Below are 27943 nucleotides of genomic sequence, written 5' to 3'. Positions count from 1 at the left end.
TTCTTCCATCTCAACTATCCTATTACCTCAAGTTCTCCTTCTCCTTACCTCACTCAGGATGTTTTTTTCTAGTTCCATCTATTTGCATGCAAATTTCAAGATGTCATTTTTTTTTTTTACCACTGAGTAGTACTCCATTGTGTAAATGTACCACATTTTCTTTATCCATTCTTCTCTTGAGCGACATCTAGATTGTTTCCAGGTTCTGGCCATTACAGATAATGCTGCTATGAACATAGCTGAACAAATGTTCTTGTAGTGTGATTGAGCATCCTTTGGGTATATGCCCAAGAGTGGTATTGCTGGATCCTGAGGTAGGTTGATTCATAATTTTCCGAGAAAATGTCATACTAATTTCCAGAGGGGTTCTACAAGTTTGCATTCCCATCAGCAATGGAGTAATGCTCCCCTTATTCCACATCTTCCCCAGCATAAGATATCATTGGTGTTTTTCATCTTAGCCATTCTGACTGGTGTAAGATGGTATCTCAGAGTAGTTTTGATTTGCATTTCCCTAATGAATAAAGATATTAAACATTTACTTAAGTGTCTTTTGGCCATTTGAGATTCTTCTGTTGAGAATTCTCTGTTTAGTTTTGTATCCCATTTTTAAGGGGGTATTTGAAATTTTGATGTCTAATTTCTTGAGCTCTTTATATATTTTGTAGATCAGTCCTCTGTCTGATGTGGATTGGTGAAAATCTTTTCCCCTTCCACAGGCTTCCTTTTTGTCTTGCCTGTGCCTTTGCTTTACAGAAGCTTCTCAATTTCAGGAGTTCCCATTTATTTATTGTTCCTCTCAGTGTTCGTGCTAGTGGTATTATACTTTAGGAAGTGGACTCATGTGCCCACGCCTTGAAGACTACTTCCCACTTTCTCTTCTATCAGGTTCAAGTGTAGTCAGATTTGTATTGAAGTCTTTAATCCATTTGAACTTGAGTTTTGTGCATGGGGATAAATACGGATCTCTGCATTCTTCTACATGTTGATATCCAGTTATGCCAGCCAGCACCATTTGTTAAATATGCTTGCTTTTTTTCCATTTAATACTTTTTGCTTCTTTGTCAAAAATCAGGTTTTCGAAGGTATGTGGATTAATATCTGGGTCTTTGATTCAGTTCCATTGGTCCTCTTGTCTGTTCTTATGCCAATACCAGGTTTTTTTTCAGTACTGTAGCTCTGTAGTAGAGTTTTAAATCAGGGATTGTGATACCTCGAGAAGTTCTTTTATTGTACAGGATTGTTTTGGCTATCCTGGGTTTTTGTTGTTGTTGTTGTTGTTGTTTGTTTGTTTTGTTTTTGTTTTTGATATTTTGCTTTTCCATGTGAAGTTGAGTACTGTTCTTTGGAGGTCTGTGAAGAAATTTGTTGTGATTTTGATGGACATTGCATTGAATCTGTAGATTGCTTTTGGTAAGATTGCCATTTTTACTATTTTTATTTCTGCATGGAAGATCTTTCCACTTTCTTGTGTCTTTTAAATTTCTTTCTTCAAAGATTTGAAGTCATGTCTTCCACTTGTTTGGTTAGAGTTACTCTGAGATATTTTATGCTATTTGTGCTATTGTGAAGGATGTTGTTTCTCTGATTTCTTTCCCAGTCCTTTTATTATCTGTGTACAGAAGGGTTACTGATTTTTTTTAGTTAATCATGTATCCTGCTACATTACTGAAAGTGTTTATGAGTTGTAGAAGTTTCTTGGTAGAATTTTTGGGGTTGCATTTGTAAACTATCATATCATCAGCAAATAGAGTTTGACTTCTTTTTCAATTTGTATTCCCTTGATCTCCTTTTGGTGTCTTATTGCTCTATCTAGGACCTCAAAAACTATATTGAATAGATATGGAGAGAATGGACAACCTTGTCTTGTTCCTGATTTCAGTGGGATTGCTGGGAGCTTCTCTCCATTTAGTTTGATGTTGAGTCCGTTAATATTAAAAGATATTAATGACCAGTGATTGTTAATTCCTGTTACTTTTCAATGGTAGTGTTTGTGTGTTTCCCGTCTTTGGGGTTTGCTGCTGTGTGGTTATCTGTTGCCTGTGTTTTTGTGGGTTCTGTTAGCTTCCCTGGGTTAGAGTTTTCTTTCTAGTACTTTCTGTAGGGTTGGATTAGTGGGTAGGTATTGTTTAAATCTGGTTTTGTCGTGGAATATCATGACTCACTTTTTTTTCTAGATTGAAATATTTTTTGGTTTTGGTTGCTTGTTTGTTTGCTTTGGGCTGTTAGGCCATATTTAAAGGAATAGAAACTGAACAGGGCAGCACGATTAATTGAAACCCAGAAGGAGAAATTGGGGTTCAACCTGAAAGTCAGAAAAACAAAACAGCCAGACACTGGCTCTTACCTCTACCTCCATCGGAAATGCCTATCCTGCCTCCAGGAATCTCAGAATGAGACTGTCTGAGAGCTGTCTTCTCCCATTTTATATTCCTACCTAGGGCTGGGATTAAAGTCGTGCACTACTACTGCCCGATTTTTATGGCAAACTAGTGTGACTACTGGGATTAACATGTGTGTCACCATTGCCTGGTCTGTAAGGCTGACTAGTGGGGCTGTTTTACTCTCTGATCTTCAGGCAAGCTTTATTTATTAAAATACAAATGAAATATCACTACAAGATAGATTTCTATTGGAGTAATAAGGTAAATTTTTTTATGAACACCAAGCCTGGGTTTTATGAGAGACCTGATGACTTTTCAAGAGTAGTGTTCCATCAGGACTGCATTTGAAAATCTTCACAAGGTTACTTAACTTTTTTTTTTCAAAAAAAAGAGTTTTCTGGAAACCTGAAATGTTGGGGACCATGGAATTTAAGAGCTGGTCAGGTAGCAGTTATTGTACCTGCAAAAATGAGCCAGTGATTTGATTCAAAACAGTAAAGAGTACTGAGTCAGCTTTCGATCTTAAGTAATAACACAATGTTCGAAATTCTAGGAAGAAGGGTGTTCCCTTATTTTTCACCAAAAGACACTTCTCTGTCTCAATATCCCCTTTCCTCTCAGAAGATACATGGTCAGAAGTGGTGAGAAAATTATTCCATCTTTGTGCTTAGGAGCAGGTTGAAAAAAAACTAAGGTCAGGGTCAATCATTTTTACTGCCTAAACTCCAAGTGTTTGAAGGATATATTTGCAGGACTAAGGAACTCTAGTCAGAGTATTTATTACCTAATCCTCCTCATCCTGGAAAGTTTAGGGGTGAAGAAGGAATTAGCTCTCTGAGCAATACAGTCCTTAACTATACCATCTTTAGCATTTCATCAATAACTTAGATATCACTATTTAAAGCTAGCTGGTCAGTTTGCAAATGACGTATAACTGAGAACAACAGTGAATAAACTTATTAATCAAATCAGGTTTTAAATTACTCCCAAGAAAATGGGTCAAAACTATGAAAATATTTTAAAGACATAGAAGTCTTTTAAGTGCAAAAAAATGTTGACAGCATATATCCATATTTGTGAGGTACCTGCCATGACAGAAAATTTTTATATGTCTGTAGGTGTAGAAGACCATGAAAGCTGTAAGAAGTCATTGGCTTCCTTAAAGCTGGAGTTACAGTCAGTTGTGAACTGCCCAGAATGGGTGCTAAGAACTGAACTTGGGTTCTCTGCAAAAGCAATAAGTACTCATAACCCCAGAGTTATTTCTCCAGCCCCAGAAATTCTTTTTTTAAGTTTTTTTTATTGAGAAAAGGAAAAAAACAAGTTTCCGCCTCCTCCCAGCCTCCCATTTCCCTCCCACTCCTCCCACCCTTCTCCCCCTCCTCCTATCCTTTTACCCCTCCCCCTACTCCTCTCCCCCTCCCTCTCCAGTCCAAAGAGCAGTCAGGGTTCCCTGCCCTGTGGAAAGTCCAAGGTCCTCCCACCTCCGTCCATATCTAGGAAGGTGAACATCCAAACTGGCTAGGCTCCCACAAAGCCAGCACATTAAGTATGATCAAAACCCCGTGCCATTGTCCTTGGCTTCTCATCAGCCCTCATTGTTCGCCATATTCAGAGAGTCCGGTTTTATCCCATGCTTTTTCAGTCACAGTCCAGCTGGCCTTGGTGAGCTCCCAATAGATCAGCCCCACTGTCTCAGTGGGTGGGTGCACCCCTCGTGGTCCCATCTTCTTGGCCCATGTTCTCCCTCCTTCTGCTCCTCATTGAGACCTTGGGAGCTCAGTCCAGTGCTCCAGTGTGCCCCAGAAATTCTTAATAATTCATATGATTTATACATTCAAGACCACAAAGTAAGAAGCTATTCTATAAATCCTTATACTATTGTAGGCAGCACTGACAAATATGTCATGGGTATACCAACATGAGGGTGACAGATCAGTTAGGTTTTATATTTATTTGTTTTTTGATGATATCAACCCACCAGCAGTTGTACTCAATCCTGGCCACACACTCCAAGTAGGATGTGAGTAGGATTTGACAAAACGGAACATATTCAGAGGGGGATGGGTAGAGTGAGGGTGGGCCTGGATCTGGATCCATTTTACACATCTGAAGAATAGCTGGTACAAAGGGTAGTTAGTCTGAAGAAAAGGAGTCATATCTGCATATGTCTGATGGTGTGCTATTAAAGTATGAATTAAATATTTGAGCTTCAACCCCTGCCTCTAGAAAGGATCAACAGATGGTGAAAGCTACAGGAAGGCAGATTTGTGCTCCATAAAATAAGGACATTTCTAATAGAATCATGTAAAAATAGAATGCATTGTTTTCTGACAGGCCAAGGCAATAATCATTAGCCTTATTTAAGAGGACGTGGTATGTCAATCTAGTTACAGAGACAATATTAGAGGGGTTAGCCAAGCCTAACAGATACATGAAAAATATGAGAAAGGCCGGGCCTAATGAAACACGCCCATTATCACAACAATGTAAGAGGCTGAGGCAGAAGCATTGCATGAGGACAAAAGTTCAAAACTCAAGTGGATAACAGAACTATAGAAAGGCTCTGTCTAAAGAAAAAGAATGTGTGAGAAAATTAAAACAGAATGTGAATTTGTAACTGATAATTAGACTATTTTATTACTTTATATGACCTTTAAATTGTGAATTTTTCAAGTTTATAAAAATGACCTACAGACATAAACTACAGTAAACCAAAGAAAATATTTTAAGAATTGCTTTTATTTGGAGGCCTTCTCTCTCCCCCACAGCATGAGCTACAAAATGAAAGAAACGTTTTTCAAATCATTTATGGCATGTTACCAAGCTTGAAGCTCTTACCCATCCATGTCAAATTCTAGAGCTGAATTTAAGGCACCATAAGAGCATCTGTTTTCCACCTAGCTATAGAAATTATTTTATTTACTATGAACGGATCAGTGGCTCAATTAGTTTTTCAATTAAGAGTCTTGATAGTTCCCATGTTAAGTGAGTTGCAAGTCAAGATGGGCCCGTGACTATGTTCGATGATTGACAGTGATACGTGGTAATGGCAGAGACCAAAGCTGAGAAGAATGAAATCCTGCTGAGTTATTTATAAAGACCATGATGATTCCTAGGAACTCAGTACCAATACTGCTTACTCACTGACACCCAGAGAGCAGTTTTGATCATTTTTCTAAAGGAATTTCAGCTACTTTCATTTATTCTTTGCATACCCCTATGATGTAGGCAGGACAGATGTTACAAATGACAGGCCTAGAAGTTCAGTGAAATAACAGGCTCAGCGAGAGGCAACCAAGGTATCTGGGGTTGTCATGAGAGCAATGCTTGTCATGTAGTAGAAATTCAAACTTTATTAGATGAATAAATAAATTAATGAATAAACAAACAAATTTTAGACATGTATCCTACTATCAAGCTTTAAAAATTTAAAAGGTGTTGACCCATTTCAGTACCTTCCTGGACATTTCTAACAGTGTTGTTTTAGAAAGACCATTTATAGTTAAAGGTGAAAAATGAATTTTCCAAAATACATGCATTTGTATGTTAATGTTGTGTTTATAAGCCATTATATTCAAGAAAGATAAAATGTTGATAATAAGTGTTTTCTTTCTTGACATTTAGATATAAAAGCCACATAATTGCAAAAATAACTAGTTAGACTGTCAAAAGGAAGTGCACTCCTGAGAGCAGAACAGAATGTTCAAGGAAATTAACCCTAAAACAGTAATTAGACCATGGAATCATCAGCTGGAGAGTGGGGTTGACACCTTGTTCTGACTCAAAACTATGAACACCCATTACAGTTATGAAACTACAAGACCAAAGGCCATTGCAGCTAGTGGGAAGTGATCTGTATAAACCCAGGGCTGCCATAAGCTAACTTCCTTTCCACACAAGCTCGACCACATCTTTTTTCTATCTAGTTGCCCTTCTCGTCCATCCCCAGATTAAATATAGACTATCAAAACTCAAGGCCAGGGATGTAAGTACTTCTTTGGTAAGTTTTGAAGTCTTTAAAAATATCTACTTTCCCTACGCTTCCACCATTAAAAGGACCCTTTAGGGATTTTGTAGACGTCTATATATTATCATTTGGGTTAGGGTTTTTTTTTCTATTCAGAAAAGAAGTCATCAGCTGAATTTATGTTTCTCAAAGTGTGGGACAGATAGAAGTCTCCTGAAAACAGCAAACGGGTTTTGAGGCATATTTGACTTATTATCACTGCAGTGAAGAAATATTCATGAATAGAGGCCAAAGATGTTACTAAATACCCTATAGTGTATAAGACAACTCTCATAATGATATCCAAAACAAAATGCCAATAGTGTCAAAGTTGAGAAACCTTGAGTTGACCCATTTGCAAAGTTATTTTCACTGGTCCATTATTAACTAATTTACAGGAGTAAATAGAAATTAAGATGCCTATATTTTGACCAATCATTTAGAACATAAATGAGAAGAGGAATGTGAAAAAGGAAAAATACTGCAAGCATAAGCCCAGTTAAGAGATTATTGTCCATATTATAAAAAGACTGAGAGCATGCACTAAAAATGAATCAAGGATAAATACTCTTCATGCTTTAAGAACAGTGGTTCTCAACCTGTGTGTCACGACCATTTGGGAGTCAAACGACTGTTGCATAGGGAGGGGGCCCTTGTTCCATCCAGCCGCCTAGCTAGCTTACACCTGAAATAACCACACAGAGACTGTATTCATTAAATTACTACTTGGCCCTTTAGCTCTAGTTTTTTATTGGCTAATTCTTACATCTTGATTTAACCCATCTTTATTAATCTGTGTATTGCCACGTGATGGTGGCTTACCAGCAAAATTCTAACCAGCACCCGTCTCAGGCAGGAGATCCATGGTGTCTGCCACTCTGCCCTTCTTCCCAGCATTCAGTTCTGTCTACTCCGCCTACCTAAGTTCTGCCCCATCAGGCCTAAAATAGTTTCTTTATTCATTAGCCAATGAAAACAACACATAAGCAGAAGGATCTCCTACACCAAATGACCCTTCCACAAGGATTGCCTGCAACCATCAGAAAACACAGATATTGACATTATATTTCACAACAGAAGCAAAATTAAAGTTATGAAGTAGCAAGAAAATAAATTTTATGGTTGAGGGTCACAACATGAGGAACTATATTAAAAGGTCTCACCCAGCATTAAGAACCACTGGGTTAGAAGCTAAGTATATGAAGCATTATAAAATAGTAGAACAAAGGAGTGGGGGAGAAAGTGGGGGCCAATATGACCTTTCAGACTTTACACTAGATAAAGAGTGACAGGTTAGGAGAAACATGGATAAGAGAGGAGATTCATGGGATGAAGATGTCAATAAGAAAACAGTATGCTCAATCTGTGATGCCCCTGAGTTGTTTAGTGAGGAGTTAGAAATCTAGATCTGGAACTCATAAGTATCTACTTAAAATTTAGTCACATGGAAGTAAAATGAGTTGAAATTTGGCTGCCTGGCACATAGTAGGGTTTATCTTTTGTAAATATTTGTTGAAAGAACATTATGTTTGGTATAAGAGGGCCAGTTATAATGTCTTTGAAAACATCTTTATTGAACAGGTGGAACAAGAGAACAGCCAGGATGGTTACACAGAGAAACCTTGTCTCAAAAAATCAAAAACAAAATAAAACAATACAAAGAACAAAAGTATGTGTGAGGACCTGTCCTATGTGTGAGTTGTCATTGAACTAATAAATAAAACTTTTCAAGTGAGTTTGTCTGAGTATGTCTCCCTGTGTATGACATTGACCTTATCCCCAACATAACACGCACACATACATACCCACACACACCACAGAAACACACCACACACACATACTCATTTCACCAGACTGGAAATCCACAGTGAACTAATGGAACAGCTTCAGAAATCATTACTTTATATGATCTCTTCAAGTGTCTCCAGTGTTGTGCTTCACTAATCTTCTAGAATTCAGTATACTCTGGTATTGTATAAAGAAGCTTCTTATGATCCATCTGGATCAGTTCCTTCATAGCTCTATTGTTCTGCTTTATGTTTGCTTCACATGTTAAGTCAGCAAGAGACTTCAGTTTCATTTTTTCCATTTGATTCAAAGGGGTATGAAAAAATGTTCTATAAACCATCCACAATATTGTTATTTGGATATTTAGAATAATTGAGTTGTTTGACATTTTTAATTACACCTTTTGGAATACGTGTGGTGTAATTAGATACTATGCTGTACATTAATGGTACCTGTCCCAGTCTTACAGATTTGGGGAACTATAAATACAAGCATGACAGCTGGATCTAGCATTGCTTGTCACTCTCCACTGAAGGGAGCACAGCTGGAACATTACAATACAGTCCCTAGGAAAGCAGGAGATAGTCAAAAATGACATCTTCAATGGGAAACACTTAGGTTTTGTAAGTGGGGAAAGATGGAGATAGGCATTCCTAAGAAAAAGACAACTAATCTTTTTCACATCAAGAAAGTTCAGAGGCCACCGGCCAGAAAAGCATTTTACCTGCACACTGGCATTATACAGGGAGAACAAGAGGCAGAGGACAATAGCACATTCTTGAGCCAAATTAGCAGGATTTCTTTTGTAACCAATTATTACCCAGGATCGAGATGGAAAAGAGCAGTGAAGAAATGGATTGAACAGGCAAGAGAGAAGCCAGCCTGTGCTACCTAGACATGCAGTGTGAGATTGGGGGCAATGACTGCTGGAGGGGGAGACTATGATAGAGTTAATAGAGAGTAAAGTATGCCAAGGGAATAATAGCTGACTATATGAAGTTAACATCCTTTCATGTTTTACCTATTTATATCATTTGTTAGACTTTCCTGTCAATAATAATTAAGATGTATGAGAAGATGATAGTTATTCATTCCTCTATGAGTGCCCATTCATTCCTCTATTAGTTGAAACCCAATTAACATTTTGAGAAAATTAAGAGCTAGTATTAAAGGAGTATCTCTATATACCCACACTAGACGCCTCTCATCGATTTACTCAGTTTCATTTTCACAATGGTGCTAACACAGGTACTATTACTGTTTCAACTCTATAAAAAAGAAACAAGGTCAAAGTCACAGAACAACTAATAGATACACTATTTGAACATCTATGCTTATATTAGTTACTTCTCCCATTGCTGTGAAAAAAACTGACAAAAACAACATAAGGAAGAGTTTATTTTGACTCCCAGTTCAAGGGTAAGTCAAACATCACAGGGAATTCATGGGATCCTGGAGCATCAGATGGCTGGTCACATTGTACCCATAGTCAGGAAACAGAGATAGATGAATGCTGGAGATGGTTTTGGTTTGTCCTTTTTATTCAGTCCAGGAAACCAACCCATGGAATGGCGCCACTCATGTTTAGGGTGGCTCTTTCCATCTCAATTAAACAGCCTAGCAACTCCATGCCCACCGTTTTTACTCCTGGGTGATTTCCAGATCTTGTCAAGGTGGCAAACAATACTAATCATCACAAGAGTCTAATTTGAAACCTACATATATCACAGAGCTCCTATCCAAGGATCACAGATACTAACTAATCAACATTAAGTCATGCTGCTTATTGGAATCAATATCTGCCTGTCTTAAAAGATATCTTCTTCCTAATGCCTTTATAACATTACCAAGATAAATTTCTCTTCCGTCGGTATTTTACCAAGGACTGTCTTCTAGGATGTAGAGGAAATGGGTATGGTTCACTAAGGATTCAGCAAACAGACATCCCACAAAAAGTCTCAAGTACCAAAAGTGTCACCAACCTGCCACTGGCTCTTGTTGGTTCTGGGGGCTGGAAGGGGCTGAGAAAGGTAGCTGGGATACATCTATATCCCTTTGACTGAGAGTAAAGAATTGAAGGTAAGTTACTTTCATGATAGGCAAATCCTAATCCACACTGCCCTAGATAACTCCGGAATAGGGATGCTGAGGACATGCTGGTAAAGCATTTCTAAGAGCCTTATTCATAATTCATTGTGCAACCTTAAAGAAGACACTTTTTTATATCACAGTTTCTTTATGGTAAGGAATGTAAGACCAGTGGAAATCTCTTCAAACACATGAGCTCCATTTCGCCTCTTTTATATATTTATCTTTCTATATAGGTATTAGACTTTCACACATAAAATTTCATTTCAAGCAGGGCTGGTGACATATGTCTTTAATACCAGCTCTTGGGAGACAGAGGTAGACCGTTCTATGTGAGTTTGACGCTAACCTGTTCTACATAGCAAATACTAGGACAGTCAGAGATATATAGTGAGACTCTATCTAAAAATTTTTATTTCAAAGGTTTCCAACACCAATAACTATGCTTGAAAAAGCTATAAATAAGGAAAGAGCTCATTAGATTCCTTCCAGTTCACTCTAGGAATCTAAAAACATACTTTCTGTTCAATTAAACTTCTGAGAATTTTATACATAAGTACAGTATTTTCATCATATCTACCTCTCTACCCTTCTAACTCCTCTACTTCCCCTAACTCCCTTTCAAATTAACAACCTCTTCTTTACAATACTGATGTTATATATTACATATAATTAAGTACAGTAATATTAATATTGATATGTATACACATATACTGTGTGTATGTGTGTGTGTGTGTAAAATAGAGATTATTCTGTGAGTAAGTTCAGTGTTCCATTTCAGTTGTACCCTTTGTAGCCACAGAATATTACAAGAATCTCTTATGAGAGGCCCCACCAAGGTACTCTGTGTTCCAGCTTCTTTCAGAAGCTACTACAACTGTCCTCTTGTGCCAGCTCTCCCCACTGACCTCATGTTCTCTAAGCCTTGTATTTGTGCTATCTACATTTACTGCAGTGTATGGAACAAAGGAAACCCTCTAGAAGTGTCAGTATTTGCTAGGCCTTTGCATTACATGTGAAGACAGTAGAACATTTACTGAGGTTCTCTTAACACTTGCTGATATCCACCATCACATGTCTGTCTTTAGGACTTGGGAAAAGTTTGTCAGACAAGCCAAAGAGAAAAGACACATACAGCTAAAAAGTCATTAGCTATGTTACACTTCTGGGATTGAGTGATGAGTTTCTGGATATTTATTATACTCTAAATAAATAAGCAAATTCAATGAACTATGAAAGCTTCATAAATGACTCCTTAGTCTCAAAATAATAGATATAAGAGGAAAACAACACTTATTTTTCTATTATCCAGAATCTCATCACTGTAATTTCCTTTCATTTTTTTGTCAAAAATAAACTAGTCAGAATGGGATTCTCTATGCTAAAAACATGTCGTATTTCTTCAAAGCCTGTTTTACGCAGGGCCCCTGGGGTCTTACTTTTCAGGTTTTCTAGTTAGTATGGAGCTGACAATTATCAGTTTTCCTCTGAATCATTTTGTTTGAAGGATCATGATTGCTTGTTAAACCTTTTAGCTCCATAGCCATTCATAGGGACATCTTTCTTGAATTATAAGTAAAATAAAGATGTTCAATTAGTTGAATTTAAATTTCAGATAAATAACAAGTAAGCTTTACTATATGAATTTGAAGCATGCTTGTACTAAAATTAATTTATTATGTATATTAAATGAAAATTTAATTGGAAATCTATATTTGCTAAATATGAAAACTATCTCATACACGTGAATATTTATTTAAAGATACTGTTGGATTTGGACTGCAAGGATTTTAAGTTTCAGAGTGCTCATTTATTTACTTAGTAACTGCAACTCTTTTGATCTCTAAATTAGCAACTGAATAGTAAAGGAATCGATACTTTATAAGGTCCATGGAGAAATTAAGTGAGATTAGAGTTGTACTAGTAAACACAGTCCCTAGATAAATATTATTTATCACTCACTGATTCTTCTTATTTTAAATAACTATGACTGTTACTGCTGTGTGCTTTTTTATCATTAGTATGCCTATAAGCATTATTATTGGTCATTATTTGACCTGATATCACAAACCCTCCATTTACATGATTAAACTTAGAATGGAATTTTCCTTAGCATTTCCTTTCATGATAACCTTAGTATTTCCCTGCATGAAAACCAAAGATCTTTTTGGTTCTAAGTACTCCCTTTGGCTCTCATCTTCTAGCACCCCCAATCAATGTACTAGTTGCCATTCTTTAATTAATATAAAGAATTTTCCTGTCCATATGTCTTGAGGTCATTTAGAATTTCTACAATTAAAGGAGGTGGTCTACTATGCTGGAGATGGTCCTAGAGATGAGGGAGTAAATGATAATCTTTGAGATGTCTCCCTCAAGCTAATGACAAGTTGGTTTGCTCAGTGAGTGACCCTAACCAACATAGATTTAAACAGCATGTATGGAGAGCAAGATACCACAGGTATCAAGAACTCGATTTCTCATAATGTTATGAGGAAATTATTTGGATTCTTCTCTACTTGCCTACCTTCTACTTTCAATGTTTTCTTTCATTATGTTGCTGAATGCCTTTACTATTTCTCTTCTCAGGGAGGATCTCAGACATGATCATTCTCTTCTCTGACCCACTCATTCCAATAACCACTCATCCTTCTGCTTTCCCACTAATCTCAACAACTAATTGGACATATTAATTTGTTTCACCATAATAATGGCTTTAATGATTCTACTTAATCCTTCTCCCAAGCCACAGTCTTTTTTAACGCCATAAAAGGAAAGAAATGAGCCTAACAAAGAAATCTATGGTTTCATAGCAGATAAGGGAGACCAGGCAGGACCTCTTAAATCACATTGCATTATGCCTGTTATGTCTGCTTCGCATGAATGGAAGGGAGCAGTGGTGCAGATAATCGAAAGATCATTTCCACTTCGTTTGGGAATGCACCACACAGTGTTGTTGTAGCTGATTTGCTTTGCTAATTATGTTCTACTGAAGCTAATATTGAAATTGGTTCAATTTCTTTAAGCTCCTCTGGGCTAGAAGAGAGAAGAGGCAGTGGCACGGTCCACTTTGAAATGAAGGAAAACTGACAACAATGAGGGGGCAAAGAAATTTTTCTATTTAGGCTAATGAGTCCACTAGATAAATGGAATAGGATCAAAGTAGAACTTGGCCAATTATGGCTGGGCAGACCAAGCAGCCAACTGTCTCCTGTGGTTCAATAGCCACTGAGAGGTCATTCATTCCCACAGCCTGTCCACAATCCGAAATCCTCTAAATTAGTACTCTACGTGAAGGGTCTTTGTCATAATACAGCCGTGGTTGTAGCTCTATTTAACAGCAAGAATAGCACATTTCCAGGCAGACACATTGGCGGTTAGTCTGATTCAAACTGTATCCACTGTATTGACTTAGAAAGAAAAGAACTGAAGGCGAGAAAGACAAGTGTGCCTTGATAGTTGTACCACCACACTAAGGGGTCATTGGGCGACCATTGTGGGAAGATAAGAGCCTGAAGTGCCATGGAGGTGAGCAGGGAGACGTGGAAGAAATAAGACAACTGCTGCCTCTTTTCTTTCTGAGTTTCTTGACCACTGTAGACACAGATATGTAATTCTCGCCAACAAACATTTCTCTTTCTTATTTTCCAGCAGGGCAACTGGACTTTCAGAGGGTTCTATATATTTCTCTAGAGGCTTGGCATCTTATTTTTGGTTTGTTGTTTGTTTGTTTGCTTGCCTGCTTGCTTGCTTTTTGACACGGGTAATTTAGAGATTAATTGTGCATTGGCTTTCTAACCTTACAAGCTGCCATGGGGGACAGCTGACCTATTGAAATGCATTTCTCTCTTTCTCCTCGCAGTCTGCTCCCAGTTCTCCAGAGGGGTGTATGCTATCTTTGGATTCTATGACCAGATGTCAATGAACACCCTGACCTCCTTCTGTGGGGCCCTGCACACATCGTTTGTCACACCGAGCTTCCCCACTGATGCAGATGTGCAGTTTGTCATTCAGATGCGCCCGGCCTTGAAGGGGGCCATTCTGAGTCTGCTGGGCTACTACAAGTGGGAGAAGTTTGTATACCTCTATGACACAGAACGAGGTAAGAAGATGCATCTAGTTTACTCTATGGGTATTCATGTGACAGTGATTTTTAAATGTCATCACAGTGCATCCCTTTCTTCCAGTAGATACAGTTTAATTCTCCTTTAAGTTTATTTTCAGTATTCAAAATAAATGAAACATGGGAAATCAATTGTAATCTTATAACCTAATTATCCAAGCCATATACAAAATTCCTCAATAAAATGTGATTTGGGATACACCGTGTAAATAATTTTTGTAAGACAACTCATCAAGAAAACTTGGATGGAAAATAAACGAGTGTAGAATACTATCAAATAAAGTTTTTGATCTAAAAAATAAAAACCTCCATGTACTACTATGTGTGCATATGTGTGGTCTACTGTGCCACATAGGATATGGAAGCCCAATCTGGAAGGTGTTAGAAAATGAATCTTGCGAGACTGTGATGATTGTCCTTTCAAGATATACTAATTAATATGTTGAAACATACACATAATAATACAACTAAATGTGCCCTCCCAATCCAGTTGTTTCTATTGTTTTCCAAAATGAAACTGAGGGCCCTTAATTATGATGTTGTATCAGTGTTCTGATATCAGTTATTTGCCTGTAGACTAAATATCGATGGTTCTCTCTGAGTCTACCACTTCAGATTCAGAGGCAGAAGAAACAAATGAAAGGTCTTTCTTCCTGGTCCCTGGGGTAGCTAAAGAAAAGCTCTTTCTCATCAACATAATTTGAAATGCTAGCTTGCTCCTGAGAAGCAAGAGCATTCTTCACATTCCTCTGATTTAGCTGCAGCACCAGATCATATCATAAAACAGGCAAGCCTGCCTTTGCCTCCGATACATACCAGCAAAGAGGGGTTGAAACTCACCAATCAGGATCTGAGAATTCTGATACTAACTAGATTTCTGATCTTGACCAAGTCTCTGGTACTCTCTTGAACTTGGTCTCCTCACCTAAGGCGTGTCCCTTTTTTAATATATAAAATTCTATGGTTCTGTGATCCCTTTTGATAATATACCAGACACAATAAACTTTGTATCTTGGAAATAATTGTAACTTAGATACTATCAATGAGTCAATCTAATGATTTTGCAAACTACTATCTATCTTTAATGGTGTATTCTACCTCTAAGACAGAATTACATAAAATATAGTTCCAATAGGTGTGAGCAAAAAAGATCATTTATGTGACAGTTCATGCTATACTAGATTCTGATTGCTTTAAATATTGTGAAAAGGTAGCATTCAAGAAAAGCAGAGTTTTCAGAGACAACTCCTTAGAGTAAATGAACCTCTACAGCAGGATTTCTTGAAGAAGGGAAAGCAGGAACATCATGAGGCCTCAACTCTAAACAAAGACCTACCAAGTAGTCAGTCCTGAGATCATATATCTATACATAACATTGCATGGACTGAGCAGATTATATTTATGTATTTGGAAATATTTTTATATGTGTGACAAGCAGTTTAAAAAGTAGACCATGAATTTGAGAGATAGCAATGCATGAAAGGCTGCAGGGAAAGAAAGGAGGAAAATAATGTAATTATATTATAGATTCAAACCCAAAAATTTTTATGTTTTTAAAAAGAATAGAGACAAAGGACAGAGTACAAAGCTCTGTGTGTTCAAGCAGAGTCTTAATTCTCTAGGGTAACAACGTTGTTTAAACATTGTTTAAAAATGTCTAATTCATGATGTACTCTATTTTAATGCATTTCCTTCCATTCAAAACACTGAGAGTGAATTAGTTAATTTCCATATATTGCATGTAATGCAATTTGGAGCATTGTAGTTTACAGAACTAAAGGCTGAAAATCATCAGTTTCTCTCCTGAAGCTTCTTTTTTCCATTAAATATCAGTTCTCTTAATGCTATAACTACATTCATTTCAAAGAAGACCCAATGCATGCATTCTCTCACCATCACCTATAAACAATCTTTGCTGATTAGACCTCTACTGTGAAAAAGAAAGCTGACACCATCTAAGTCTGCTTCTTATCCCTCCTTTAATCCTTAAACCATCTCATTAAACAGTTGGAGCAATTCTATGATCTGACATCCAAAAGAAACATTTCCGATTGAATGTTTATTTCCTCTTTAGCTATTTACCAGGTGGGACTAACTTATTATGTTTTCGAGAAATATATTACATAAACATGAACATTAATGTCCACTTTGGAAAGTGTTTTCAAAATGCTGTACCAAGAACTATCCCAAAATTTTAATAACTTTCTACTACCCACACGAGAGAAAATACAGTCTATTCTTCAAGATTCAGTATGCTTATGCCTGAGCCCATTAACTGTCAAGCTCTCCCTATGCACCCTCCTATTTGTCACCATTGTGAAAATGTGCCACATCCATGCCTGTGCTTTATCAACTTCACTTATTCTACTACTTCCTGAAACACTCCCCTATATCTTAGAAAATTGTTTCAATTTGTCTAACCCCATAACAAACTCTACCTCCCTCCTTATTCATTTACTAGTTATTAAGCTTCCAATAGTAAATAAGACACATATGGTTCCTACAGTCATAAAACTTATCTTCTAAGAGAGACAGAAAAATCAAGTAAATAATAAATAATTGTTGTACATTTAGATAGTGTTCTATGAAAGAAGCAAAGATTATAATGCTTGGATCTAATTTGTAAAGGGTATTCATGGCTAGCCTTAATGAGGAATGACATTATAGTCTGGTAACTAACAAAGTGAAGGACACAGCCTAATGTGGAAACAGTCAGTGCATAGAACCTGTAGAAATTATTAGAAGATTAATATGGCTCAAAATTAGTGAGAAGAAAGGAGGATGGTTGGACAAAAACTGCAGAGATAAAGGAGAGCCATATTTTAGTCACGGAGTATGACTAAGAAGCACGGTAAAGGGAGTGGATTCTTCAGGGCAAAGGTATTGCAAGATTCTAAGCAGAGGGGTCAAACAAATTAATGTAAGCTTTTATAGCAAATAGAGTGGGTGGTGAACTAAGGAAAATCAGTGAAAAAACTGCCATTATAGTCATGCAGGTCAGAATGATGACAACTTGAGCAAAGCTGGAGGGAGAGAAAGGTATTAAGGAGTAAAAATGGTGATGCTATTGACTGAACCAGTTTGGAGGAAAAGAAATCTTGCCTACCTCTGAACACCCAGAGAATCCCCTCTGTCCACACCATTCACTTAGCATTTAACATAATGGCTTCTGCACTGTTACTTCATTTGGTCTGATATAAACTACTCCAACCTCTTATCTCCGATGTGATAATAATCAGTTCTTGAAATAACTCAGTAACGTATCTGTTTTATTTCTTTTTTCTTCAATGATAATCTATTACATCAGCACTAAAATGATGGGGAGATATTATAGCATCAAATATAATTTTATAATAGTTTAAATTACACTAGATGTGGAAGACAAAGGGAGATCCCTCTTTATGTTCAAATAAGCTAAATATACAGTGTTGGAAGTGCTCTAGTTTGGTCCAGGAATGAAGAAGAAGCCAAAGAATGGGTTAAATCTTGGAGGTCGTTTAAAAGATATGTTGCACAAACATGACCATTTTTCTCTTGTGTTATCAAACACTGAATGAATTTGAGGTATACCCTGGCTCTGCTCTGATTTCTGTCTGTAGAGGAAGGTCTGATTCAGAATTTGCAAGTCACTGCTTCACTTAATAAAAATGTCACCTTGCTTCATTAACAACAAGTTAGAAAATATGCATTTGGTTCTATCTACATAAAAGGTCAGTTCTTAGGAAAATTATGAGACTAAGTATGTCACCTACCTTCTCTATAATCTTTCCTTTTATTAGCTTCCCTGTTTCTTGTTTTCCTAATGTTCCTCACCGTACATCTCTATGCCTGCCCTCCCTGCTAGAAGCAAAACTACATCTCTGCCTATCCTTCTTCCACACCTTCGTGTCCTGCATTCTGTTCCCCCTGATAAATAGTCTTTCTCTGCTAATGACAACACCTCAGCTCGCCAATTTATTCATGCCAATTGATATGGTTCCTAATGACTTAGTGTATTCAGGAGAAAAGAAATTTCTATTCAGGAAGGAACTTCTGTAGAAACAGAACCTTAATCCAAAAATGTTTCTCTCTTTATTGTTATCACTTTTAATTGGCACACACTAGTTATGCATATTTATGAGAGACAATGTGATATTTTGATACATGTATACATTGCACAGTGATCAAAATTGGGGTAATTAGCATATGGGTCACCTCATCTATTTGTCATTTCTTTATAGAGAACACACTCACAAAAGTCCTTTTGGTTATTTTTGAAACACGCAGAATGTGGTTAACTCTACTCATGTCTCTGGGCAACAGAACACCCAAACCCATTCCTTCTTTCTAATTGTAACTGTGTACCCATTAACCAACCTCTATTCAACTGTTTTCCCTCTATATCTGGTAACCACTATTCTGTTCTCTACTTGTACAAGTAAGCATTAATCCTAAGCTCTCAGGTACCAGGAATCCAACTTGGATTCCTATACTGAAGATTATAAAACCATTCCAAGAATATGGCCACTTCTTCCAGTTATTACACATGCTTTTGGGTGCAAACATTCTAAATAGTAGCAACTTCCTCCACGATAGTGACACACCTGAGAAGTGAAAGCAAGAGTACATGAGGCCTCTTCTTAGCTTCAATGGGCAGAAGCCACAGGGATGAAAGAATATGGCCCAGCTGTGACTGTGAGCTTAGATAATGAGATAAGAGTCTGGGTGCCATTTGAGACAACTAGTGCCAACCCTTCCCAGTGTTCAATAAACTCCTGCTGTCTCCCATTCTGAATCTGACTCTCCCTACTCAGTTCCCAAGAAACTCTCTGAAAGACAACAACCTTTTAAAGAGACATTGCCATCTTATTTGAAAGGCTGTGGCAGGAACTGGGGAAGCTATACCAATCATTCTGTTGGTCAACATTCAATTATTGAGTTTTCTGTAACATTAGATCACTCTAGCTCACTCACGGGATTTAAAAGAAGCCAAGTTAGTCTCTGCTGCTGAGGAATTGACAGTTCTACTGTGGAAACTGATTTGCTTCGTGGCTTCAGGAAAAAAATTAAAACCAACTGTTGCCATCCCTACTGGTGACATTTGCATTCATTACAGCATGGGCCTTGGGCAAATAATAAAGTTTCTCAGACAGTTAAGATGCTCAGAAAGTTTTGGAAGGTCCTTGAGGTCATAAGTAGTAAAGAGATTCCCTAAGATAATGAGAAAGAGGACTTTCCTCAGAGGATTCTGAATGCTTTCAGACTGGTCGAATTTGAATTCTCCCGAGATGACCAGGGCTTCCTTTTCTCACTTTTCTGGATGCTGTCATTCAGACTATTCAAATGGCTTAACTTCATAATGCTATTTTTCAAAATAAGGCAAACAATCTTTCCTTTTACCCTGTCTTCTTTCTCTTTCATGTCTCTAGGTTCCATTTCTTCTTCTTCTTCTTCTTCTTCTTCTTCTTCTTCTTCTTCTTCTTCTTCTTCTTCTTCTTCTTCTTCTTCTTCTTCTTCTTCTTCTTCTTCTTCCTCTTCCTCTTCCTCTTCCTCTTCCTCTTCCTCTTCCTCTTCCTCTTCCTCTTCCTCTTCCTCTTCTTCTTCTTCTTCTTCTTCTTCTTCGTTGTCGTCGTCTTCTTCTTCCTCCTCTTCTGATTTTTCTCTTTCTCTTCACACACACACATGCAAACACACACACGGAGTGAAAACTAATCAGGAATTCTCATGTTATTGTCTCTATATACATTTTCTCACTCTGCAAACATGTGTGAGAGAATGCATGCTAAGAAAGCTTCTACCACGAAGGTCTTTGCCTCGATCTCCAAAATATTTTATTTCAAAAATGTCACACTAGGTTGCCCAGGCTGACTTTGAATTCACTTTGTAGCTCAGGTAGACATGCACTCATGCTGGGGTATACCATATTTTTAAAATAAGAGCATTTCTTAACTATTTAATAATACTAGGTCTTGAGATTATAGATTATCACATTTCATTATAGTAACCTCTATACATCTCTACAACAGAGGGAACCAAGGCAAAGAAAAAAACCCTTCAAATAATGGTTCTTACAGTTATATAACACCAAAGTAATAAAAGCACATATCACCCTAGATCTGCCACACTCCACAGAATATGTGCTTTTCTCTGACTGGCATACTGCTTGCCACTGTCTTAATATTTAAAAACACTAGTTGTGTTTCCCTTCATTTTTCCTGTAGCAGTTCTTCAAAGGTCATGCTACTAACGTCCTCTCTACTTCAATTGTATCTGTGTAGATGCAATCCAGTTCTCAATTTACTTCTCATAGAATGGTGCTCACAAATAAATACAAATATCTTTTGTTGCTCTTATTTTGTTTTGTTTTTTTTATTTTTAAGAGACAGTTTCTCTGTGTAGTTTGGGCTGTCCTGGAACTCACTCTGTAGGCTAGGCTGGCCTCAATCTCATCCATCTCTGCCTCCCAGGTGTTGGAATTAAAGGCATGCACCCATCTCCAGTTGGCTTCAATACTATATCTTATGGCACCAGAATATCAGGGATCAATATTGACAGAAGGTAAAAGCCCCAAATTAAAGGACAGATGAGTCCAAAACCTGGAAACAATTGAAAGAAAAAAGTTCTGGATGCAGGCAGAATGTAAGTTCGAATGGACAGCTGGGATGAGGCCTGAATTTAAGGCAAAGAGAATTCCTATACTCATCTTTGTAGCTAAGACCTCAGAAAGACATAAGCCTGAATGTTCCTACTGCTAAGGGATGATGCATGGTTGAGGCAAAAAGCAATGAATGGTTGGGTAACTTTCAAAGATTGCCTCAGTGTGGCAGCCAGGTATTGTGCGCGGTAGGTGTCGCCAGCAAAACAAACCTGGTTGGTTTTTTTTTTTTTTTTGCTTTGTTTTGTCTTGTCTTTTGCTCATCCACTTCAAGAACTAGGGAAAGGATGGGCAAAGGTAAAAAGATAGCTCCAATTCTAGTCATGGTCATTTGTCTTCTGGAAAAACCAAAGTCAATAGCGTTTTTTTTTTTATTGAAATTCAAGCTACTTTATATATGAACAAATTAGGAAGGCCCAGAGAGTACATTATCCTGTGAGAGACAGATACTAAATTTCCCTCTTTGAGCAGCAGTAATTGGGGTTGACAGGACCTAAGACACTTGGTAGTTTCTACAGGCTGCTTAATCTATTGTGATGAGTCTTCAACTATGAGAGCATCTTGAGAGACTGTACAATAATATTAGTGAATGAATATTTGGACTGGATTGTGAATCAAAGACTATACATATGTCTATAATGAGGGTTTCATTGAAAATGAAAATACTGAAGCTGTCATATTTTTAATACTTCGATTTGCACATCCTTGACTGCTTTGGGGCATAAAAAGAGAAAATGCCGAGCAATTTGTTGTCAGCTCTCGAAATAAATTATCATTTAAACACTTCCTCTCCACAAAGGTTATTAGCTTAGTAGCTCCTTCATTCCTGGGGTTGGACTATCTGTAAGGGAAGAATAAAAAAAATCACAAGACATTAAAGTATCCCTTCAAAAGCTGAATATTAGTTACTGTGGAAATTGTTCTCTTAGTGGCTTAACATATTTTTGCTGTAGCTCTCCAATGCTGCAGATTAGACTGCAGCAACTATTAATAAATACTGTCATATTTTACAGCTGTCATGCAAAGCTGAAAAAAGGCTTCGCTGTGATTAGATCCTGTTTACTGTAATATTTCCAGCTCAGACTCAGAAAGGCAGTTTTCCTATAAAGGTATTTCCATAAGTAGAATATTTTTCCATCAAATGACATGACTAATTTTAATATATCGTTAACTCCTTGGTGGCAGTGAATTTGGAGTTGAATTGATTCCACAACCAGAGGTGCATTCGTCTCCAAAGACACATTAAACAAAAATGTCAAATTCTCTCCCTTGGGTTGTCCTTCATATACAGAAATGGTACTTCCTCTCAGAAGGTTTGCACTGAGTGTCCCCCTCTCTCTTTGAAGGAGAAGTATACACTGTACTACTTGCCAGCTTTGACTCTGCCATTCCTGTGACCAACTGTATTGTTTGCTAAGACAGATAGTCAGGATTTAGGGAAAGCATTCCTTCAATAGACTAGCTAGAATTATTGCTTCTTGCCCCAATGTCATCACTGGAGCAAAAGAAACAAATCTTTCTTCCTACCACCACCACCACCACCACCACCACCACCACCACCACCACCACCACCATCAGCTTCAGCTGTGTGGAAGTGTTTCTATGTCTGGCAGAGGTTTTGGTTTTGTTTTGTTTCCTCTGACCTTCCATTGCTTTCATCGAGTTTCTTGAGGAATTAACCTTCAATAAGCCGAATATCTAATTATTAATGAATGAATATTCTTTAGACCAATAGGGGCTAGCTGGGATTTGCTACAATTACTGGGTTTTAGCCTGAGAGGTTCTTGAAAGTGAGATAGATTTTGTAGTCATCCTGCAACTCTGACACTGAGGTTTGTCTCTTGGAGCCCCGTAGACATCAATTCAAGTGAGGGCACAGGATGGGAAGACAATGTATATAAAGTCTTTAGTACCCAGCTGAGCAGAATACCATGTTCAATGAATTTTAGCTCTTGTGTTTATTATAGTTTCAAAACTTTTCCCTCGAGAAATGAAATTTACCCCCTCAGGGGACATATGGCAGTACACAGACACATTTTAGTAGTGGGGAGAAGCCAGGAATACTATTACACGTTCTGTAATGTACAAGAAAGTATCCTCTCTCTCTAAGCATGGAATTATTTGCTACAAAACGTTTATGGTGGGAAGGCAGTATTGGGTAAAAGGACTGGCTGCAGAAACTCAAAAGATTGACTATGAACCAACATAAAATTAATTGAGAGTTTCATTGTGCCTGCATTGGTGTTAACAATAATGTTCAAATGGAATAATCTTTGAGTATGAATAGTTCACACCATGATAAGAGAAGTGTGTTCAGAGTAATGCCTGTGAAATAACACTGAATATGAAATAACATAAGGCAAGAGCTATATTGTGTAGTATGGATTTCAAGTTCCAAGGGAGACCAAAGAAGATAGAGTTCCTAATGGGCAGGCTAGAAATATCAGGGAAGGCTCCATGGAAGAAGATATGTTTCTGAGCCCACAATGGAACTGCTTCACCTAGAAAGGACCCACCTCCATTGTTAATGCCAAACTTGCCTCCAGAACCAAAACAACATGACATTCCCATCAACGCTCTCCAACATAAGAGATCAGGACAAGACACATAATTAAAAAATAAAAAAAGGAGCACTGTTCCTTTTACAAAATGGAAAGCAATTACAGGGCTGTTGAAAATAGGCAGTAAACAAAGAAAGGAAGGGCAATACTGGCAAAATTCCATTTTCTCAACTAATGCTCCAGCAAAAGTGCAATTTGCAGCAAAATCAACAGAGCTCTCTCCCCTTGTCTTGCAGTCAAAAACATTGTTTGGTATTAGCATGGCTATACAGGATGCCTCAACCGAAAAATAATGTACAAAAGCAAGACAGACAAAATGTGAACTGCGTAGGAGGTTGAGGGGGCAGTAGGGAAGATGACTAGGAATTGCTATGGCCGGTGGGGGCAGGGCATTTACATGGAACACAGTTTGTCTGCTCCGCAAATTCTCTGTGGAGCACCTCAGTTCATGGAAAAAGAGGGATTCAAATAAAGACTGCTTCCCCGTTTTCCTGGATTCATTCCAATCATTTCAGTTGCCAGTGTCGGCGGCTGTCCTGCTTTGTCGACTCCACAAACGATCTGCTGAATTCTCTGGTGCTAACTGCCTCAGCGGGCCATCTCACCAGTAGAAGAGAGGCTAATTAAGATCATGTCAAGCAAGGAGTTTGACAGGTTATGTTCATGGTCCATACTGAGCTTTTAGATGGTGTTTCAGCTTCACTGAAGGCAGGCAGCACTTGGCTAGGCACTGATTTCATAGTAGGCCTCTTAGTTGCTTCCACATGCTCTTGTATTACTAGGCCTCCATTTACTTAAGGATTTCCCTCCTTCTCCTTAGGGTAATTAGGTGCCAGTGTGTTTGCTTTCAATTGCATTACTCTGGCTCTCTTTCATTTGAATTTTTAATATGCTTGTAAACAAAGACAACAATTCATAGTAGGGTCATTTTTCCTACTAAACCATGCGTTTGTGCACGGTGTGTCTTGCCGACATACAGCATCTAGAGGTGAGCTCAGGATAAATAAAGGAAACTCTGCTTCTCACAGAAGGTAGAAAATGGGAGAAGCATATGGAACTCATTATACCAAGTGGTAGATTCGACTGAAAATATAAATAGCGTCCCCTCCCCCAAATAAAGGTTTAGATAACTTTGTGAATAACATCTCTACAGTGAGTTATTAAGAGCAGAAGAGATGTTTGGCGGCTTCTCTGAACTGAGGATGTCACAAATCACATAGCAGAGTTTTCTTGAGGCCATACTTACCTTCTTATAGGCATACAGTCACATGGAACACTGGCATTCTGTCCCCTAAGATTTAAAGATTTAAAACATCTAAGAGGTTTGAAGGAAAGCTCAGGAATAGATGCAAGTTATCCAGGAACATTTTGCCTCCTCTCACATAAGCAGAGTCTCTAACCACTGTCAAAGGTAAGCACAGCTGGACACCCCGCGCACAACTTTTAGTCGGCACCATACGATTGCAATAAGGAAAGAGTTCAGCATAAACTGAAGTCGCCTTCAATTTATACAAAAGTTCCTGGGTGTTTTAGAGAAAAAGTGAGGAAATAGGAGCAGCTGCATAGGGTTCTCAATCACATAAGTGAAAAGTTACAAATAACCAGAAAGCTTCGTCTATGGGAAACTCATGCAGTTTTCATAAGTGGTACTTACTGAACTCAAGCTCTTACCATCCATTAGATGTTGGGATACATAGGCATTATATTTTGCTATATGACAAATAAGAAATTCATTTTTTTTCAGCCTGGAGTTCCTCAGGCAGGCATTTTAAAATGGGCTATGGTCAACCTAGGAATGTGAGCTTGCGTTTCTAGAGATTATGTCAGAGCTCTTTTCAAGTTCTGATAGAGCAAACTTGGAATCCCTTCAAGTAGAGGGCTTAGAGAAGTCTGCCAAGAGTTTTAAAAGGACAGAATCTTTGTCACCATACAACAAGAACACCCTGTTGTAAAAGGTGAGTGGTTCGGTTAATGGCACTGATAGAATGGATCATCAAACCAGAACTGGTTCTAAGTCCATCTCTGCCACCAAATAGCTGTGATCAAACTCAAGTCACATGACCTTTTTAGCCTCCACTTTCCACACTTGTAAAATGAAGGAGGGAGTCTGCCATCCTGCAATTAAAACTCTCCATCAGTGCACTACTGGGGTTACATTAAGTGACTGAACTAGAGTGCCTCTTCATAACAAGCCCACAGTTTAGAAAGACATTCTAATATGTAAATCAATAGAATCTAACATGAATGCTAAGTGCTGTAAAATCCTGGTAGCTACTATAGAACTTCTGTTTATAATGAAACTAGAACTGCCTTTCAAATGACTACTCTTATTGGGAGTTGAATATGCAAGTAGCTATCTACATTGACTTCTTTAATTCAGAGCATCCACACGTTTCTCTTTTTGTAATCACTTAATGATCAACCTTTCACCTTATTAATGTTCTCTGAGATGGGGCGGGGGAGGCAACAATGCCTAGATGATAGAATAGGATGTCTTAGTAGATCTGAAAAATCCTTCCAGGTAAATATCCACACCAGTGACTACCATAAGGCACTCGTGATGGGGTTTCTCCTGACAAAGTTTGCTGGGTTTCTCAACAGTGGCCTTCCTGCCATGCAAAGCCTGTTTTTCCAGCACCCTTTGGCATCTTAAAACATGGTCCCATTGTCATTTTCAATCTCTAGGCTTCCTAAGAAGGAAAGAAATACCTCTTGCTAAAAATTATATGAAAAAATTCTATAATTAAAGTTAAATAAGCTTTGTTTCTGGAATATATCCAGTTTCTCTAAAGATTCAAAGTGCTACACTAGGCAGAATTATACAGGGGCTCTGACCCATTCCCAATGATGGGTCTCTACATTTAACTTCCCCTTAACCATTTACCTTGATGCCCTATCTAGACTTCTTCTTCTTCAGTAAACCCTTCTGCTCCATGTACTTCTCCAGAACTCTCGTCTTTGAATCTTTTAGATTTATTTTATGTGTATTAATGTTTGGATGCATATATGTGTGTGCATCATGTCTGTGTCTGGTATCTGAGGAGGTCAGAGAGCTAACAGATCCCTGAGACTGGAGTTATGGGTGATTATGAGCCACTATGTGGGTGTTAGGACTCAAACAGGGTCCTCTGAAAGAATAAGTGCTCTTAGTCACTGAGTCATTTACATCCATTAAACCTCATCTCTAAGCCTTCCCCTACCTCCGCTCACATCCCACTACCATAAGCTCCTCTATACTAGTACTCCATAATTGTGAATGTTCCAAAATGCCACATGGAAGATACTCATTTCAGTTTTCAATTTTTTTGCATGTGGTGTTCTTCTTTCTGTCATTTAGATTGCTCACTCAATTTCCCTTCAAAACACACACACACACACACACACACACACACACACATATAAATATACATCTACACAAAACTCTGGAAAATACCTTGTCCTCCAAAGTCCTTCACAAATAAGTGTTTCCATTAGTGTAGGTATCTGTGCCTACTGCTCTCTGCTCTCTGCCCTCCAGTTCTTTGCCTAGACCTCTAATACAGCATTAGACAGAAAATGGCAGGATTATCATTTGTTTACATATTTGTCTTCTAAACAATATTGTCAACTTATTGAAGATGACGTTTCTGTCTTACTCATCTCTGCAAGCACTGTGTTAAGTGCTAGATAAAACACAGTTACTGGTCGTTGCTATTAAGCAAATAAAAAAGTGAGTGAAAGAACTTTAGCTAAAAACAGAATGTAGAATTACATAAGCTTTGTAAACATAATGAAGGAGATTGAGTTCTGAGTAGACTATGTTCTCAAATCATGCCTTAGATAGCTATCTATCTCCCGTGTATTAATTAGCCTGTGGCCCAACCTCTGTACAAAATATACCACTTTCCTAGCCCAACCAACTAAGAAGCAATGCAGATATTTGAATGCTAGCAACTTTAGTTGGAGGCTCTAGGTAATGGACAGATTTTCAAGACTCTGCATGGTTCCTGAACCTTGCCAATACAAAGCCATTTATTATTGAGGACTCTCAAGGTGTAGGATGTAGCTGTTGTACTATTTCATGCAAACCACATGAATTCTCTGAGGATGAGAGTAAAATGACATTAATCTCCACATATCCAACTATAAAACTAAAGAAAGAAAATTACTTCAAAATCTCTCTGTAGATGATGCTACAAACACAAGAAGTGATATGAGAGCTATGTAGTCAGTTCTTGGTTATCCACGCGAGAGCAAAGCCAGGCCCTGATTATCTAAAGGCTATTTATGTCAGAATAAAAGAGTATCTTGTGAAAACAGATCTTCTTTTTCATTCCAACCTAGTAAGGCTTGCCTATGTATGGAAAGTAAGGAAGAGAT

At 37.9% G+C, this 27943-nt stretch overlaps 1 protein-coding gene across 3 annotated transcripts in view; it reads left to right on the top strand.

The window, feature by feature from the left end:
• Nucleotides 1-27943, top strand: part of Gria3 (glutamate ionotropic receptor AMPA type subunit 3) — a 274359-nt gene that overhangs the window by 60982 nt on the left and 185434 nt on the right. For all 3 annotated transcript variants that reach the window (XM_075958406.1, XM_075958408.1, XM_075958407.1), the window contains exon 3: nt 14129-14368. In XM_075958406.1, coding sequence (XP_075814521.1) covers nt 14129-14368 — 240 coding nt within the window. The remainder of the gene's footprint in view (nt 1-14128; nt 14369-27943) is intronic.

The sequence above is a fragment of the Microtus pennsylvanicus genome, chromosome X (genome assembly GCF_037038515.1).
Source record: "Microtus pennsylvanicus isolate mMicPen1 chromosome X, mMicPen1.hap1, whole genome shotgun sequence".
Lineage (NCBI taxonomy): Eukaryota > Metazoa > Chordata > Mammalia > Rodentia > Cricetidae > Microtus > Microtus pennsylvanicus.
This window is presented reverse-complemented; position numbering and strand designations above follow the sequence as displayed.